General features: G+C 34.4%; 1 protein-coding gene across 3 annotated transcripts in view; it reads right to left on the bottom strand.

Moving 5' to 3' along the window:
* The window catches only part of CD2AP (CD2 associated protein), an 86452-nt gene that overhangs the window by 17947 nt on the left and 51055 nt on the right, over positions 1–17450 (bottom strand). For 2 of the 3 annotated variants that reach the window (NM_001206539.1, XM_015459806.3), the window contains 9 exon segments: positions 308–450; positions 841–1012; positions 6508–6570; positions 7662–7698; positions 9077–9181; positions 9578–9672; positions 10068–10146; positions 13227–13417; positions 16366–16483. In NM_001206539.1, coding sequence (NP_001193468.1) covers positions 308–450; positions 841–1012; positions 6508–6570; positions 7662–7698; positions 9077–9181; positions 9578–9672; positions 10068–10146; positions 13227–13417; positions 16366–16483 — 1003 coding nt within the window. 3 annotated transcript variants of the gene reach the window in all.

Genomic DNA, 17450 nt, shown 5'->3' with positions numbered 1-17450 from the left:
AACTCCAGTTCATTCATATCTGCCCAAGTTAGGTGGTATGGTCGTTCCACTAGAGGGACAGAACGATAAATGGCTGATCTTTTAATATCCATCTCAGTTCTCTGACCAGTGACAAAGCTTATGTGAACCAGAAATATTTTGTCCATTTATATTCTTTCAGTTTCATTTTCTTTTTGGCTTGAGAGATTTTAAACAAGTTTTAATTAATTTCCATTATATCCACACACAAATCTTATTTTCAGTAGTTTCTGAAAACTGTATTTGCACTTTTATTTTTTATACACCATCTTTCCACATGTTAACTTACCTGTTTCTTTAGAGCTTCTAACTGTAAATGAATCTAGGTCTACTGATTTTGGTCTAAGTGGTAACTGTTCAGAATCTAGCTTTGGTTTTGATACTGGCTCAGCTTCAAATTTTGATGAGCTGGTAGAAACATCTCCATTAATCCTGAAATGAGAAAAATCAAACACATGCAAAAATCATTTGTATCTGAAGCATGACCATCTTTTTAACATTGTGATTTAATGACACTAAAGATGTTACAGTATAACACTGATTTTTCTTATTCGTCTATAAAATTATTTCCATAAACATAAACCTCTACCCTAAGACCTATCCTAATAAAATAAGAAATGTAAATAAAACAGTTTAACATAAGTGTATCTGCCTAGAGTGAACGTAAGATTAATAACATTTAACACAGATTACAGTCTATATGAAAAAGATGAAAAGCAAGGACTTTAAAAATAACTTTTACGATTAAAAAAAACAGTAGAGCCAAAATTATGTCAAAACCAAGTAAATCAATAAACTAATTTAAAGTTAGATAAAACCTACTTGGCTACAGGAGGAGGTGGAGGAACCGGTTTTTCAGGGCGCTTTGGGTACACTGCTCCAGACCTCAATATATTATTGGCTTTGGTGGGTGGAACAGGCTTCTTGGGTGGGACTAGTGGAGCAGCTGGTTTAGAAGGTTTCTGTTCCAGCACTGATTTTTCATCTGATTTTTCTATTATTTAAAAATATTTAGAAAGTTACTAACAATCAGAACTATTTTTAAAGCTAATGTCAGACTAGAAAGGTGTGAAACAAAAAGAGACACTTCGTGTATGTGTACAATTTCATCTGTTTTAAAGTTATAATTTAACTTTAAATTATTTATGAAGTATTAGTCGCTCAGTCGTGTAGGACTCTTTGCGACCCCATGGACTGCCGTCCTCCAGGCTCCTCTGTCCATGGAATTCTGCAGGCAAGAACATGCAAGTGGGGAGCCATTCCCATCCCTTCTCCAGGGGATCTTCCCAATTCAAGGATCAAACCTGGGTAGCCTGCATTGCAGGCAGATTCTTTACTGTCTGAGCCACTTTAAACTTAACTATCATTTTAAAAAAACTCTACCCTGGTAGGAAGGGGGAGCACTGATAATCTTCTGATTAACAAATAATGCCTGCTTCTTACTGTCTTCCCACCATCCTTTGCTCTTAGGGTTGGTATTCTACTCCAATATAATCATGTATAATTTACTCTAAGCAGAAAACAACATTATCTAGACTTAAATCCAGTCCACTTTCTAAAACTGAAGTATAGGGAACTAAAAATGAGTACAAACTCTAGTGCCATTTAATTAATTTATTTAAAAATAATCATGATGACAAAAAATTTCTTTTGAAAAACTGAGGCTACATTGATTAGTTGCAGGTAAGAAAATGACAGGCTTATATTTATAATTTTTATCATTATATTAAGAATTTTATTAGTACCATTTCACTGAATAATTTTATGAGATAGTTAATAAAATATACTGGGGGAAAAAAAAATTAAGAACAGTACCATGTCATGTTAATAAAAATTTTGTCACCAAAAAGGCATAGTTATATACATAATGACATACTTGTAAGTTCTTGTTCCATATTTTATCAGTGGTCACTTGGAAATGCTTTAGAGAAAAACACAGTAACACAGTACTCTGCAAAAAATAGGAAGTATATCCTTAATTGATTCTACTTTCCTAACATTTTAGAAAAGTTTAGGGGGAAAAAAAAAAAAAACCCCGTATTTATCCAGTTTGAAGTGACTCAAACTGGAATGTGATGTATTTTCAGAAGTCTAAGTACAAAGTTCAAGGAGCTATCATCACAGAACACATCTGAGTAACCACTGCTCCAGCCAAGAACTAAGCCTTAACATTAATTCCTTCTCTTCATGCCTCTTTCCAATCACCACCTCAACGCACCAATCCAAAGGTGTCTTCTAACACGACAGATCACTTCTGAATATTTTAAGTTTACACCAATGAGATCATAATATGCTGCTGTGTGAAACTCTATTGTATTCATTTGTGCTATGCTATATATTCTTGCCTGAAGAATCCCATGGACAGAGGAGCCTGGCAGGATACAGTTCAAGGGGTCGCAGAGTCAGACACAACTGAATGACTAATGCACACACATGCTATACTGTATCCTGGCACATGCATTACTTCAATTTATTTATCCATTCAACTACTGATAGACATTTTGTACTCTTTCCAACTGAGGGTCAATGTAAATGATGCTACGATAAACTTTGAGTCTTTTGGTGTACATATGGAACACACATTTCCTGTGAGTATATAATTAGAAATAAAAGTGCTGGGCAACAGGGTCAACTTTAGTTCTCAAGGGTAGACACAACGACTTACATTCCCACCTACAATGTATTAGGGTTTTGATAATCTGGATCCTCACCAACATTTAGTATTGGTGCTGCTGTTGCTAAGTCTATTGTAAAAAAATTCACTCATGTTGGTGAGAATCTTACTTTGGTTTAAATAAAATTACATTTCCTTGCTGAGTAATGAATTTGAGTAACTTTTTCCTACTCAGGTAAGAATGAAGCAGGCTACTGAAAGGTATGTCCAGGAAAGTCTTCCCCCAAAGCAGGAGAAAAGCATGTGCTCCTAAGTGTTGGGATCATTACTATCCTGAGGGACAACACGTATGATGAGCACAGCACCTCTGAGAAAACAGTGAGAATGATGCTGCAAAGCAGGTCTGAGACAACCCGTGCGGAGTCTTGGACAGGGAGGATTTAAGCTCCATTCTTATGATATGGGAAAGTGCCCCATGAAATATTGGGGAGTCACCTAAGAGTCAAAGGTAAGATGGTGATCTGTTTCATGTTTTCTAGTAGCTCCACTTTTATCCTTATCAATAAGGCAGGGTTTTTCAAAGGACATGCTCTGTGAAATGGGGATCAAGAGAGAGATAAAAGTAAGAAACACACACTGGAAGAATACATTGTATCTCCTGTCAGAAGGCTAAGGTTCCTCCAAGTGGACCTAGCCTAGCTATGGTTTGAAAAAGCTCTGTTGACTCTGGAACAAGAAAGAGAGATAAACTTATGTTTATTTTTTTAAAGAAATAATGTAATCCATGTCTATAATAATAGTCAGACCCTCTGAACTGATATTGGCTCTCCCTGAATGCTAGTTAATAGGCAAAGCACTGACATTCTTCTTATTTCTTGCACCAGATTAAAGTCATACCAGGTTGAGGAGAACATTTTCAAAATATTAAGAATTGCTTTCCTTGTTGTAATTGTCTTATTTCACTTATTTAAAAATTTCTTACATTTGTACACCTAAACTTTGAAATCAACACTTCATAGTAAGCTTGAAAATTTTTTCAAAGAAGAGTTTTGGTGGTTTTGGTAACATTTAGGGATAAGGGGGGAAAAGGTCTTTTTTATTCATTTACATAATTACCACTTCTGGCATTCTTCATTACTCTGTGTACATCCAAATGACAACACAGGATCATTTTCCTTCTGCCAAAAAGAACCTCTTTAAACCGTCCCTGTGTGGTACATACAGGTCTACTGGCAAAGTATTCTCTCAGATTTTATCTCCAAGTTTTAATTTTGCCTCCACTGCCTGAAAAGTAATTTTGCTAGGTAGAGAATTCAAGGTTGTCAGTTATTTTCTTTCAGGCCTTAGGTTTTTCTCTTTATCACTGCTTTTCACAGAACTTATTATGATGTGTCTTGAGGTGATATCCTTTCTGTTTTTTCTGCTTGGAGTTCACTGAGCAGCTTGGATTTGTGGGCTTCAAGTTTCTTTCAAATCTAAAGATTTTTCAACCATTATTTCTTCACATTTTTTTTTCCTGTCCCTTCTCTCTCTCATTTCCTCAGGGACTCCATTCACACATAAGTAAATCCATTTTCTTTCTGCTGCCTGAAAACTGCTTCTAGATAATAAGCTGGGGGTAACTTTAGGGTTTGCCTCATTGGTTTCAGTGATAACTTCTCTCAGTGATAACAGCCCTATGTTACCTGTTGTCCAATGTCTGAAACCACCGTTAAATGTATTTTACGCAGCTTCCTAGTCGTCTAACTCAAGAGGGCAAATTCAGTCCCTGTCACTTCCTCATGAAAAGGATTTTGAAAAAATAAAAGTAATAAAAATGTGTTACCTCCCATTTTGTTTATAAGATCAACTGATTGATTTCAGGAAATATAGAAAGTCACTAACTTATTTTAACAAAACCCTTACCTACTTGATAAAGGGGACTACAAAAGAAATAAAATAATGAAAATAATTTAGTAACAAACTTCTTACATGTGTATGTATGTGTGTGTGTGTGTGTGTGTGTGTGTGTATATATGATTCTATATAACTTTGTATGGTGAGTTTTTCATGTAGGACAGATATTATAACCAAGTACCAAAATAAACTGATCCAAGATGTGGACCTAACAATAGGTATATCACAAGACTAATCAAGAAATATCTTTGCATCTAAATTTAAAAATCTCAAATGTAAAAAAAGGAGGAGGAGAGTTGAGGATATAAAAACTTTCCATGGTAAGCCCAGACCGTGAGAAAGAGATAAAGCTATGAAGGTGTATGACATTCAGAGTCAAGAGTGTGGTTGCTACATTTAGTGAATAAAGTAGAAGATAATACCAAAAATGTCATCTGGGATCATTTCCTAACAACACTAAATACAGACCAGGATGTGGAGCAACAGGAACTCTCATTCATTGTTGGTGGGAATGCAAAATGGTGCAGACGCCACGAAAGACAATTTAACAATTTCTTACAAAACTAAACATGCTCTTACCATATGAACAAGCAATTACACCCCATGGTATTTACCCAGGTGAACTGAAAACTTATGGACACACAAAAAGATGGCACAAGTTTTAAAGCAGCATTGTTCATAACTGCCAAAACCTGAAACCAACTTCAGTAGGTGAATGGATAAACTGTGGTACATCCAGACACTGGAATATTAATCAACACTGAAAAGAATTGAGCTATTAAGCCATGAAAGGACATCGATAAACCCTAAATGAATATTACAAAGTGAAGACAATGTGAAAAAGCTATGTAGTGTATGAGTCCAACTATATGACATTTTGAAAACCACAAAACTAGGGAGAAAATTAACAGATGGGCAGCCTCAGGGGTTGGAGGAAGGGAGGGACGAAAAGCACAGAACACAGGAATTTTCGAGAGGTAAGAGACTATTCTGTCTGACAGCACAGTTATACATTTGTCCAAACTCATAAGCTGTCCAATGCCAGAGGTGACCCCCCAGTGTAAACCATGGACTTTGGCCGATGCTGTGAGTGGAGGTGCACTGCCTGTAACAAGTGAACCACTGTGGGGTGCACTGATGGAGGGGAAGGCCGTGCATGCCTAGGGCAGGGAGGATGCGGGAACTCTGTGCTTTCTGCTCAACTCTGCTGTGGTTCTGAAACTTCTAAATAAATTAAAAAAAAAAAAAAAAAACTTTAAAAAATTAATCTGGTAACAATGTGAAATAGAAGCCAGACTAGGGACTGAAATAAGAGAAATCATTAAGAGAATACATTAACACTTTAAGCAAGAGACAAGAACAGGAAGGAGAATCAACACTGGCAGTAGATACAAAGTATTCTGCAACAGTGACAAGTCTTTGCAAGTGTCTATAACCTACTCTGCTAGATACACCACTGCAGATCTTGTGTACAAGAAGCAGGTATTAACAGTAACAAAACATGTGACGTTTTCAAACAAAATACATATTTTGGAATACCTTTCCAAGTTTACATGATAAATATACACAGTGAAAATCAAACAATACATAATAAATCACTTCCATGTTTTAGCTAAGACCTCACTCTTATACCTAAGAAAAAAATTTTTAATATATTTCAACTGGGACACTATGAAAATAATAAGTATAACTGTTTAATATTTGGTTTTCTCACACATTATTAGAAATAACTGATTAAATGCTATATCCTTACTGAAGTGATGGTATAACTTTCTCATGAATGTAAATTGGTATCAGTTTGAGTAAAATCTTAATTTCCTATTGATCTGCACAAACTCCTTCCAGAAAACTCCAAGAATTTCATAATACATAATGAACACTTGTTAAAAATCAGTGTCAGTGACTCAATGTGGAGACACATTTTTCTCTACACTGATAAATAATAATTATTTTTCTGATACTGGAAGAAATTACCTCACCTTTTTCCTCATGCTTTGTGGGGAAATACTTCTTCTCGGTACCTACCAGCTCAGGCTTTGAAACTAAAAGGGGGAATAAAGTTAATACTTTAAAAAAAAGATAAGTTTTAGAGCACAAAGATAATTATACTACTAAAAGCAAAAGTTAAAAAAATAATGTAAGATGAAAACACGGTTTACCAGAATGAGCAGTACACTGCAATCACGCTGTATCTGACCCTGAACCTGCCACTGTCCCCTTGAGTAAGGGACAGCACTATGGCTGAGCTCCTACTCTATCAAGGGAAGGTGTTCACATCCTCTGCAACACCACTGCTCAGGAGAACTTCCTGTACTGATGGAAATACTCTGTTTTTGTATGGTCCAATACTGACCACTGACTGAGACCTGAAATGCTGCTACTGCAACTATGGAATTAACTTTTACATTTTATTTAATTTTAATTAATTTTAAAAGCCCAGTATGACTAGTGGTTAAAAACTCTCCAATGCCAGCTTCTATCGAAAATTACCTTTAAGGTATCCTTGCTCTGAGATAAGGTTAGCAAACACAAAGCTGAAATTATGGAGGAGGGAAGGACTTGTGTTACTCAAAAAAAAAGCAAATCTTTCAAGGAAAAAAAAACTGGACTGCACATCTTAAAAATCAGAAATTATGGGTTAGAATTTAAAAAAGTAGAGTCAGATTATAAAACATTAACTCTGGAAAACACTTCTAGGTACTCATCATTTATGCAACTGTTTAAAAAGGAAAAACAAAACTCTTCCAGATTGCTTAAGCATTATCACACTCTTTGAAGAATATATAAATAAATCAGTACTTGTTTGTGACACTGAAAAATGGATTGCATCTGAAAACTTATCAGCTAGGTAAATATTTAAGATTTAAGCTTAGTCAATTTTCTTAACTCAAAATGTCATAAAATATCCAAATTATTTTCAAAATCCCAATTTTATATGGTTTATACTTTTAAAAAATACTGACATATTAATACACATGAACACTCAATTTTCATAGATTTTAAAAAATTATATATAGTGTCATAGCATTTAATTTTTGCTACCAAAAATAAATGATTTACAGAAGACCCAATTTCATCATTTTAGAACTTAAAACTATAAAAAACAAAACTGAATAATCTGTTTCTTACTTACTTGGACCCTTAGCAGGTGGTGGTGGTTTCTTTGGTTTCTATTAAAATAATAATTGTGAAAACAGTAAAACACTTACATATTAAATATTTATAGTTAAATTCTGATCATAAATAATCTAAGTTACATAAATACCTCTCCTTACCCCATCCCTGCTAGAAATTATAAAATGGTAAGATTCAAGCAACTCCACAAAAGATTACAGACAAAAAATTTATCCTATTAGAACAAATGCCTCTTTGATCAAAATTCAAATATTTCAAAAATTATCACGGACTTAGATGAATTTAAAAAAGCTTAATGATGAGCAGAAACATTCTTCTTTATCTCTCCTATTTTAAGATTCCTATGCACCATTTTACCTCTCTTTACCTGGCAGGGAAAGAAAGATACTTTATTTTAAAAGAAGAGGAATACCTAATAAATACAGAGAGCTTTCACTTTTGATTATTCAGGACTCAAAAAGAACAAAAAGGCAAAGGTCTATTTTTTAATTTATTAAAATTCTCTTGGGTTTAGAAGCATTCATTCATTTTTGCCTTAAAAAACTTGAAACACATTTCTAAGTTTGTGAATTTGGTTTTTGCAAATTAAAAATAACTGATAATCAATACTCCATGAACATCTAATAAAAGCCAAAAAAAGAAAATGAGCTCATTAACAAGAGTATAAAGTGTGTAAAAATAAAGCACACCTGAAGCCTGTTGAATTAATAATGAATGAAATTTAGCAAAGGAAGAATCTCAGACAGTGTAAGGTTTCATACATTATCCTTTTGTAATTTACTTTAAATAAAAGACTGCAAAGGTTAGAGATTTCTGCACTGGCTTAAATTAAATATGGCTTACTGCCTTGCTGGGGTTTGCCAGCTCTCTGTGTAAATCTTTTCCTCTTGTTTAAAAATTCATTAATCCCTCCATAGGCGAAAAAGAGGGATCAAACTGTATAAAACTAAAAGATCATTGACTCAGTCTCACATTATTCATTGTGAGAAGTGAGATCAATACATTAAATCCTGTAAGGAGGCTAAATAAAGCCTTCTCACTGTCCCAGAAATGCAGTGACAGAGTAACAGTAACCAACAGTACCTTAAAATAAAAATTTTCCACAAAATTAAATATAATGACTTACAGTCAAGTGCTAACTTGTCTGAATAGTACAGCCAGTCTTTTTTCTTTTAATCATAATAAAGTAATAAAGTCTAAGTTAATTTTTAGTCAAAGGAAAAGAAAAACAGGAACAAAACACAGAAGTGATACACTGTTTTGTTTCACCATAATTCAAATAATTTTTACCTGATTATATAAATCTGAAATTCCTGGAAAACTACTCAGTAACTATGTAAAAACTTGTTTTTTTAAGAAACACTGGTAAAAGGTTTTTTAACTTATCATCATCACTAAAAAAGAAAAGCTTACAGGAAAGTCCTTATCCAGTTCATTTATCTGAACAGCAAAATTGTCTGGAAATACTCCTTCTTTACCATTCAGTTCACCCTTCCACCAGCCAGTTTCTCCAGTCTCCTAAACCGCAAAATGAAGAATAAAAATAATGGTTATGTCTAAATAAGAAAAAAAGTTAGCAACAAAATAAGAAAACACTGAATTCCATTATTTTTATAAAGAAAAAATAAAGACCTAAAGCAGACTTTGAGATCCTACTAAAAAAATATATTTCCCCACAATATGAGGGTAAAAATAATTTCCAATACATCAGTTATAACAATAGACAATAAACATTTGCTTAAAAAAAACCTTTCTGCTCACTTACTATATGCCAGGTTCTCAGGTCACAACAATAAATATGACAAAGTCCCAGGTCTTTCACAGTTTACCTTCTAGTGTGAATGCAAGACTACTGAAAAAATATTTCTATGAATACATTAAGTTACTCACTGAAAAACTTGCGAAGTGTCTTACCTTACTTATCAACTGTATTATCTCCCCCTCTTTAAAAGTCAGTTCATCTTCATTAGTACCTTCATAGGCAAATAGCGTTCTACAGTATTCCTTAGCTAAAATGAAAAACGTAAATAAAGTTTACATATAAATTACTTCTTTCAACAAATACTTATTAAGCCTCCATTTTGTCTTAAGAAATGAATACTAGAAGCTTTTAGAGATGGTTTCAATAATTTTAGCCAATTTACTTCATGCTGAATTAAATAACAAGTTTCATTAATCATTCATTCAAACAGTTACTATGTGCCTACCTGTTCCACGCACAGTTCTAACTGTACTGGATATATCAATGAATAAAACCTCCAAAAATCTCTGACCTCATGATGTTCACATCTAGGAGGATTTAATACTCTGATGAAGTAGTACAATGTAACAAGTGTCTTCAACAAATCTAATAATATATTTGAGCATGCTTCACTCAACATGAACATTTCATTAAAAAACTTACCTTTAAGTTTACCTTCAGTGTCTGTTTTTGTTATCTCCACACTCTGAGTTTTGGATCCTAGTGACGGTGTGATTAAAGGCTAGAATAGAAAGGACAGTATCGTCTACTTTAAGTTATAACAAAGCTAATAAGGTTAAACAAAATTTCCATTAACAATTATCTAGCTTTCCCTAACAGTACTTATAGCCAGATTAGTAATATAACTGAAAACTCTTCCATGAAAATGATAAATATCTGAAAAGCTATTTAAATGATAGTCTAGAACTTCTAGTTTTAAAATGCTGTCTTAAGGATAACAAACATACTCTGATACCCAAAATGCTATGATTTTAGAACCTCCAAAACAAATAAAAACAGCATTTGAAAATGTACCATGTACCAATCTCTAAGCTAATAAGCACTTTACACGCCTTGCAATTTAATCCTCAGAACAATCAGAATAAAGTAGGCACTATCAGTCACCCTTTTTATAAGTTAGAAAGCAGTTAAATAACTTGACTACAATAAAAATAATTTAGCAGTGCAGCCCAGATTTGAACCTTCAAAATTCAACTCCAGAAGGAGGGCTCTTAAACGACAGAACTGAACTTCCTAACCATCAGAAAAGAAAAGAAAGTCTTTATACTTACTTCAATGCTGCTATCAGAATGAAAACATTTAGGTAATGTTACAACCCTTGTAACTATATAGTCTAGTGGACAATTTTCCATTGTAATCAACTACAGTAAGCCTTTCATCATGTCTTAGTGTTTCCTTAAGTTCTCTCCTCAGAAGTAACACTACATTTGACCTTAGATTTCATTAGTTAAAAATCTGAGCATACTGCTAACTGGTAATATCATTGTACATTCTATTTATCTTTTAAAATACTCAACTTTAATTTCTCCTAACTTTTCTCCATTATATCTTCCAATCTGGTGTTGCCTACAAACACACATGCGCTCCCTACTTTATCAATTCCTAGGTCAGTGATCAAATCAAGTCTTGGAAGGCCATCTTACATGGTAATCCTGAGAATACCCTCACTTACAACAACTCTTTACTGAACATTATCAATGGCAAAGGAGGGGCTTCCTTGGTGGTTCACTGTTGAAGAATTCGCCTGCCAATGCAGGGGATACGGGTTCAATCCCTGGTCCGGGAAGATCCCACATGCCATGGAGCAACTAAGCCCGTGCACCACAACGACTGAGCCCACGTGTTCTAACTTCTGAAGCCTGCGCTCCTCAAGCCTGTGCTCTGCAACAAGAGAAGCCACTACAACGAGAAGCCTGTGCACCACAACTAGAGAGCAGCCCCTGTTCACCCCCAGTAGCAAAAAGCCCACACATCAATGAAGATTGCCTACAAACACACATGCGCTCCCTACTTTATCAATTCCTAGGTCAGTGATCAAATCAAGTCTTGGAAGGCCATCTTACATGGTAATCCTGAGAATACCCTCACTTACAACAACTCTTTACTGAACATTATCAATGGCAAAGGAGGGGCTTCCTTGGTGGTTCACTGTTGAAGAATTCACCTGCCAATGCAGGGGATACGGGTTCAATCCCTGGTCCGGGAAGATCCCACATGCCATGGAGCAACTAAGCCCGTGCACCACAACGACTGAGCCCACGTGTTCTAACTTCTGAAGCCTGCGCTCCTCAAGCCTGTGCTCTGCAACAAGAGAAGCCACTACAACGAGAAGCCTGTGCACCACAACTAGAGAGCAGCCCCTGTTCACCCCCAGTAGCAAAAAGCCCACACATCAATGAAGACCTAGCATAGCCAGAAATTTTTAAAAAATGGCAAAGAAAAGATTACCAGTGTAATCAATAATCAATCAATAATCATCCTAGCATAGCCAGAAATTAAAAAAAAAAAAGGCAAAGAAGATTACCAGTGTAATCAATAATCAATCAATAATCATCCTAGCATAGCCAGAAATTTAAAAAAAAAATGGCAAAGAAAAGATTACCAGTGTAATCAACAATCAGATAAAGTTATTCAACATAACCATAAGCTTTAGAGTTAAAAAGGGACCCCAGATCATCTAGCCTAATATCCCTCATAATACAGACAGTGCTTCTAGACATTCCTAGCTGTTACAGGACTATATAGCACCATCCCAAAAAGAATTCTAATCTGTACCTTTAAAACCAAGAATGAATTAGGCCCATAATCCTAATGTCAGACAGTCACACAGCTAGGAGAGGGCAGAGGAGAAAGTGTAAGCTCTCTTTCCCGAACCTAACTTATTATTATATAGGAAAATATGTAACAGGCTGGGAAAGGAAGGAAAAAAAAAAGTTGAAACTAACCATTTTAGGAGAAAACTTCAGAATATATTTCACCAACCAAAACAGTCTTAATAGTGAAATGTAACTAAAAAAGACAAGTAAACACTAAAACATTTTCAAATATTATGAGTTAAAGAAGACACAACAAAGGAGAACCAGAAGGGAAACAATACTTTAAAAGTCAAGGGACAAGCCTCCTGAAGTTAAGTACTCAAACTAATCTTCAAGGTGTTAACACCAGAAACAAGACCTGAAGTAAACATCCTAAAGACTGTAGCTATTTCCCCCCCAAAGTAAAAATTTAATGATTTATTTTAAAATCTCTTATTAGATGGTACATTCTCTTTATTTCACAATGCCAGTGAAATGCTAGTAAAAAATAAAGTTCTCCATACATCTAGGGCTAATGATTAGTAGATTTCACCACTATTAACAATCCAAAAAAAAAAAAAACAATCCAGAGAAAAATTAAGCAAGGCCTAACTTAACTTAATATCTCACTGTGAATTCATTTTAAAATGGCCCATTTAAGGGCTACTTCAAACTGAAAGGCAAAACATAATTTTAGCTTTAAAAGGAAAACAAAAATGTATTTGCTTTTATATTTTTACATTATAATAACTAAAAACTTAAAAATTTCCACTAAGAAAAATTTGTGTTAAATTTACCCCCCATCCAATTTTATAAGAATCAAATGTAAACATTAAAGGAAGTCACTTAAGCTTAAAAAGTTTCTCACAGTTTCTCATTCATAACCTATCACCAGCAATCTCAAAAAAAAAAAAGGAAGCAGAATTGCAAACTAATTGTGACATTTTTAAAACTGCTTAATGAGAGAATGAAGGGGGTTAATCTAAGGAAAGCACATCACTACTACCTTCTCTGGTTTTTTCTCCTCTGTTTCACTACTGGATGTTCTTGTTCTCAGTTTCACAGAGCCTTCTTTAAAAATATCTCCAAATCCAATTCCTCGGATTTTCTTTGGCTGGGTAACTGATCCAGGTGCAGTTTCAGTCCCGTTCCCCAGAGAGAAGGGTAAAGGTGAGGTAGGCCCAGTCAGAGCAGTTTCTGAAAGGATAACTGGTTGTTAAAGAATGACACCTAAAATCACAAAAGCCTTGACATTCCACTTCCACAGGATTTATATCCTATACCTCCTAATAAAAAAATGGTAGAATAAAAATAAAATTGCTGAGTAGTAAAACTATCCTAAGCACTTTATACTGATTTTTTTTTCCTATATTTAAGAACAATTTTAGGTATTTCTAATTCATAAAAGGCCAATCAGAAATGCAGGAAATCACAGTATATCAGTTTCTTAAGAAGAGTACGTCAAAATTTACAGCTCCTTTACAAAGATGACACAAGACACAAACGGTAAACGTGCACGATATGCTCAGTGAGCATTCAATGTACTGAACGAACAAATACATCAATGCTGACTTAGTTAAATAATAATGTTTATATTTAGAATTTCCCTTTACTCACTTCCATTTTTAAATTTCAGATTTGGGAATACACTGGATCCATGGGAAATGCCATCAAACCCATATACCACTGCTCATATTTCTCACAGGGGTGAAAGTACATGAAAAGACAGTTTTACAGGCAAGGCAAAAGGACACTCTAAACAACAAAGGCTAAGAATATTCGACAAAATGAAAGGGCAGTCACTTTATTATAAAAACTGAAATATAACACTTCCCTAGAAAAGCAAAGCTTTTCCTGAAATTGACTACTAAAAAGATATTAATCTTGAGGTTTTTATATAGAAACCACTAAGTAATAGAATAGATTATAAATTTACCATGTTCCTATTAAAAAATATAAAAAGGGGCTTTCTTATACCTTTTATTCCACAGTTCTTCAATGAAAACAGAGGGCATGAAAATAAATTATTCATAAAAGCTCAGGTAATACTGTCTACCTACTGTCTAGAGTCAGAATTATCTTCTTAGCAGTAATAGCCAGAGTTTAACTGGTCAAACCACAACACATCCCATACACTTCATTCTATCTATTAAAAGAAGGAGTGTAAGCAGCAGCTATGTAAAATAAATGCAGTGGATATGGCATTCCAATACTACAAACAAAACAAAAAAACATATTTTATAATGTACAGTTGGTAATTCCTGTAACAGTTACCTGAAATAGATGCTATTTTACTGACTGAAGAAGACTGTCAAAACATCAGTTAACACAGAAGATGTTATATTTCATTCTCTAAGACCCAATGTGTAAGATACCAAATGCTTAAATTAAAACTCAAAGGACATCATGTCTTCAGTAAAGTTCTAAAGATCCTATAAAGTGCTCACTTCTTGGTACTTACATCAATATGCAAAATCTTTCTGCCTGAAAATTCGAGTTTTAAAAAAAGGGAAATTACAGTGTACTTCAACCACTGACTTCCCACCCCATAATCACAAAGCTCCACATTTAGAATGCACTGTTATTGTAAAGGGGTTAAGCAAGCAAGGAAGTACATTTTTAACAGATATGATTCTGCAAGGTTACTAAAATTCAAATAAGGCTGAATAGTGCAAGGAAATGCCCAAAGTATTATAATTATGAAGTAATGAACTACATCCAAATTTAAATTCGATTTTCTTTTGCTACTGATCCCTTATGGACTTTGAATTTCATACAATATTTTAAGGGCTCAGTTTATATGGCATCATAAAGACTATTTCACTACACACTTTAATTCACACTAAATTCTTTTTTTTTTTTTCACACTAAATTCTAACATTAAAAATAAACATCAATAGATACAATATCTATGACACTTAATACCAATATGTGCCTGAAGTAATTCAGGGGACAGGGTGCTAAGTAGTAACTGTCCCTCCAACATTCCTATGTTGAAATCCTAGCTCCCCACGTGAAGAGGTGGGCCTTCAGAGAGGTGATTAGGTCATGAGGGCAGAGCCCTCACGAATTCGATTAGTGCCTTACAAAGAGGCTCCAGACAGCTCCCCTGCCTCTTCCAACTTGTGAGGACAAAGTGAGAAGTCAGCAACTATGCACCAGAAAGGAGCCTCCATCTTGGACTTCCCAGTTTCCAGAACTGTGAAAAATAAATCTCTGTTGTTTTGAATGCTACCTAGATTGTGGTATTTTGTTACAGCAGCTCTAATGGACTAAAACAATAGTCTTCGTATCTTGACTCTACACTGTCTTTGAAATAAAAAAGCAATATCAACAACCTTAAGGTTGTATGTCTATACCTCATTTTTATGAATCTATGTAACCATTATAAAACTGCCAAATAACACGAATGTACAAGTGTGAATTCCTGAACATTTTCACTACATACTTTTCTATAAAGAAAAATATCTACTTATCCCTATGCCACCACTTATGAATTTAATATCTCTTAAAAAAAAAAAAATCTCTCCTAAATCCCTCAGCAGTTCACAGATGCAATTCCAAGTTTGGGGATAAAGCTTTTTTGATTATACTTTTGAATGGTCTCTAAATGACAAGGTCACAAAATAATTAAATTACATTCTGGCTGCACATGGAAAACAAACTCTATTAAGTGATACAGAAGATCAGAGGAAGAGTCTTTTAAACTCCTAATATTTCAGAAGTAGTCAGGCCGTTTGCAAACTCTGATCACAACTGTATATAAGTAGACCTTCAGTGGGAAGAAATCAGGTAACGTAAGCAGTATCGTTTCATAATAAGGGTAGTATAAGTTTACTTTGGGTTGAAGCAGACATCAGAAGGAAAAATAGTAAATTACCTAGAAGGGAATAGCTATCCACTTTTGCCTGGAGAACCCCATGGACAGAGGAGCCTGGCGGGTACAGTCCATGGGGTTGCAAAGAATCAGACACAACTGAGCGACTAACATTTTCACTTTAAGTCCTTGTCATAAATTGCTTTTTTTAAAAGTAGATAAACTAAAGCTCATAGTTCAAAAAGACGAGAGACTAAAAATATACAAAATGAACACTAGTCATATACAAAATTTGTTTAAATCTATTCAAATTTTTAAAATAGTCTACCTGAATCTTCCTGGGCTTCATGAGTGTCATCATCTGTTACCTCTAATTCTTTCACAAAATTGGAGGGAAACAGTCCCAACTTGTTGTTCAGGGTTCCACTCCACCAGCCTTCTTCTACCTGAAAGAGTTCACAACTCAAAAATAATAATAGTTTCTCTTAAGTTTTCACTTCCCCCACAGAAAAATTGAGCTACAGAAATGAACAGGCACAAAGTTAGTGGTGCAAAATAATCCCTTTAAATCTATAAGAAAAAACAAAGGGGAAAAAAATTTTTAAGTAGATTAAATCTATGTGGATTCAATTACTCATACACGGATTAATCAATAGCACTCTGCAACCCTTCCACAATGAAATCTTATTAATAAATCACAGAACAGAAACATGCCATCCAATCTGAATTCTGGACACACATAACTAACAAACCTAACAAAACAGTGTTCTCTGCCACAAAATTTGGAATGCTGTGTCCTGCAGCAACAGGAGGTAAGCCAGTCCCTTATCTTGTGTGAGTCCATCTCATTCGTAAAATGGGGATAAAAATTCCTATCTCCTTAGGTTGTTCAGAAACTTAAATGAAATAATAAGTTTGAAACACTCAGAATGGTGCGTCAGGCATAATATGAGCTTGATGAGCACTGTTATTATTGCCACCTGGTAGCAATAAACCAGAACTGCCTTTTATAAACACATTGGAATTTAACAAAAACTAGCGATAAATTACACGTTATCAAACAAAATCAGCTGCGGTGGCAATACTTGATATCAAAATATACACTCTGAAAATGGCATCTTTAGCTGCTAAATAACACTTTGATATTCCTTTAATGATAAAAGTAGATATATGAAAAACTATTTTTGAAATATTTTAAAATCTTATTCTAAGATATTAAAATGAGGCAAAGTGTTTTGGGGTTAATATTTGAATGTGATAATTCAAACAAAACAAAGCTTTTACATTCTGCTTGCAAACATCTCTGCTGTGCAAAAGGTAAAAATCCTTCTGTTTTTATGGCTTGTGTCTAAAGTGAATTCAGAATCAAAGAAAGGTTTATATGCTCAGCTACTTAGATTACATCAATTTTAG

This window comes from Bos taurus, chromosome 23 (assembly GCF_002263795.3).
Source record: "Bos taurus isolate L1 Dominette 01449 registration number 42190680 breed Hereford chromosome 23, ARS-UCD2.0, whole genome shotgun sequence".
In the NCBI taxonomy this organism is placed as follows: Eukaryota; Metazoa; Chordata; class Mammalia; order Artiodactyla; family Bovidae; genus Bos; species Bos taurus.
This window is presented reverse-complemented; position numbering and strand designations above follow the sequence as displayed.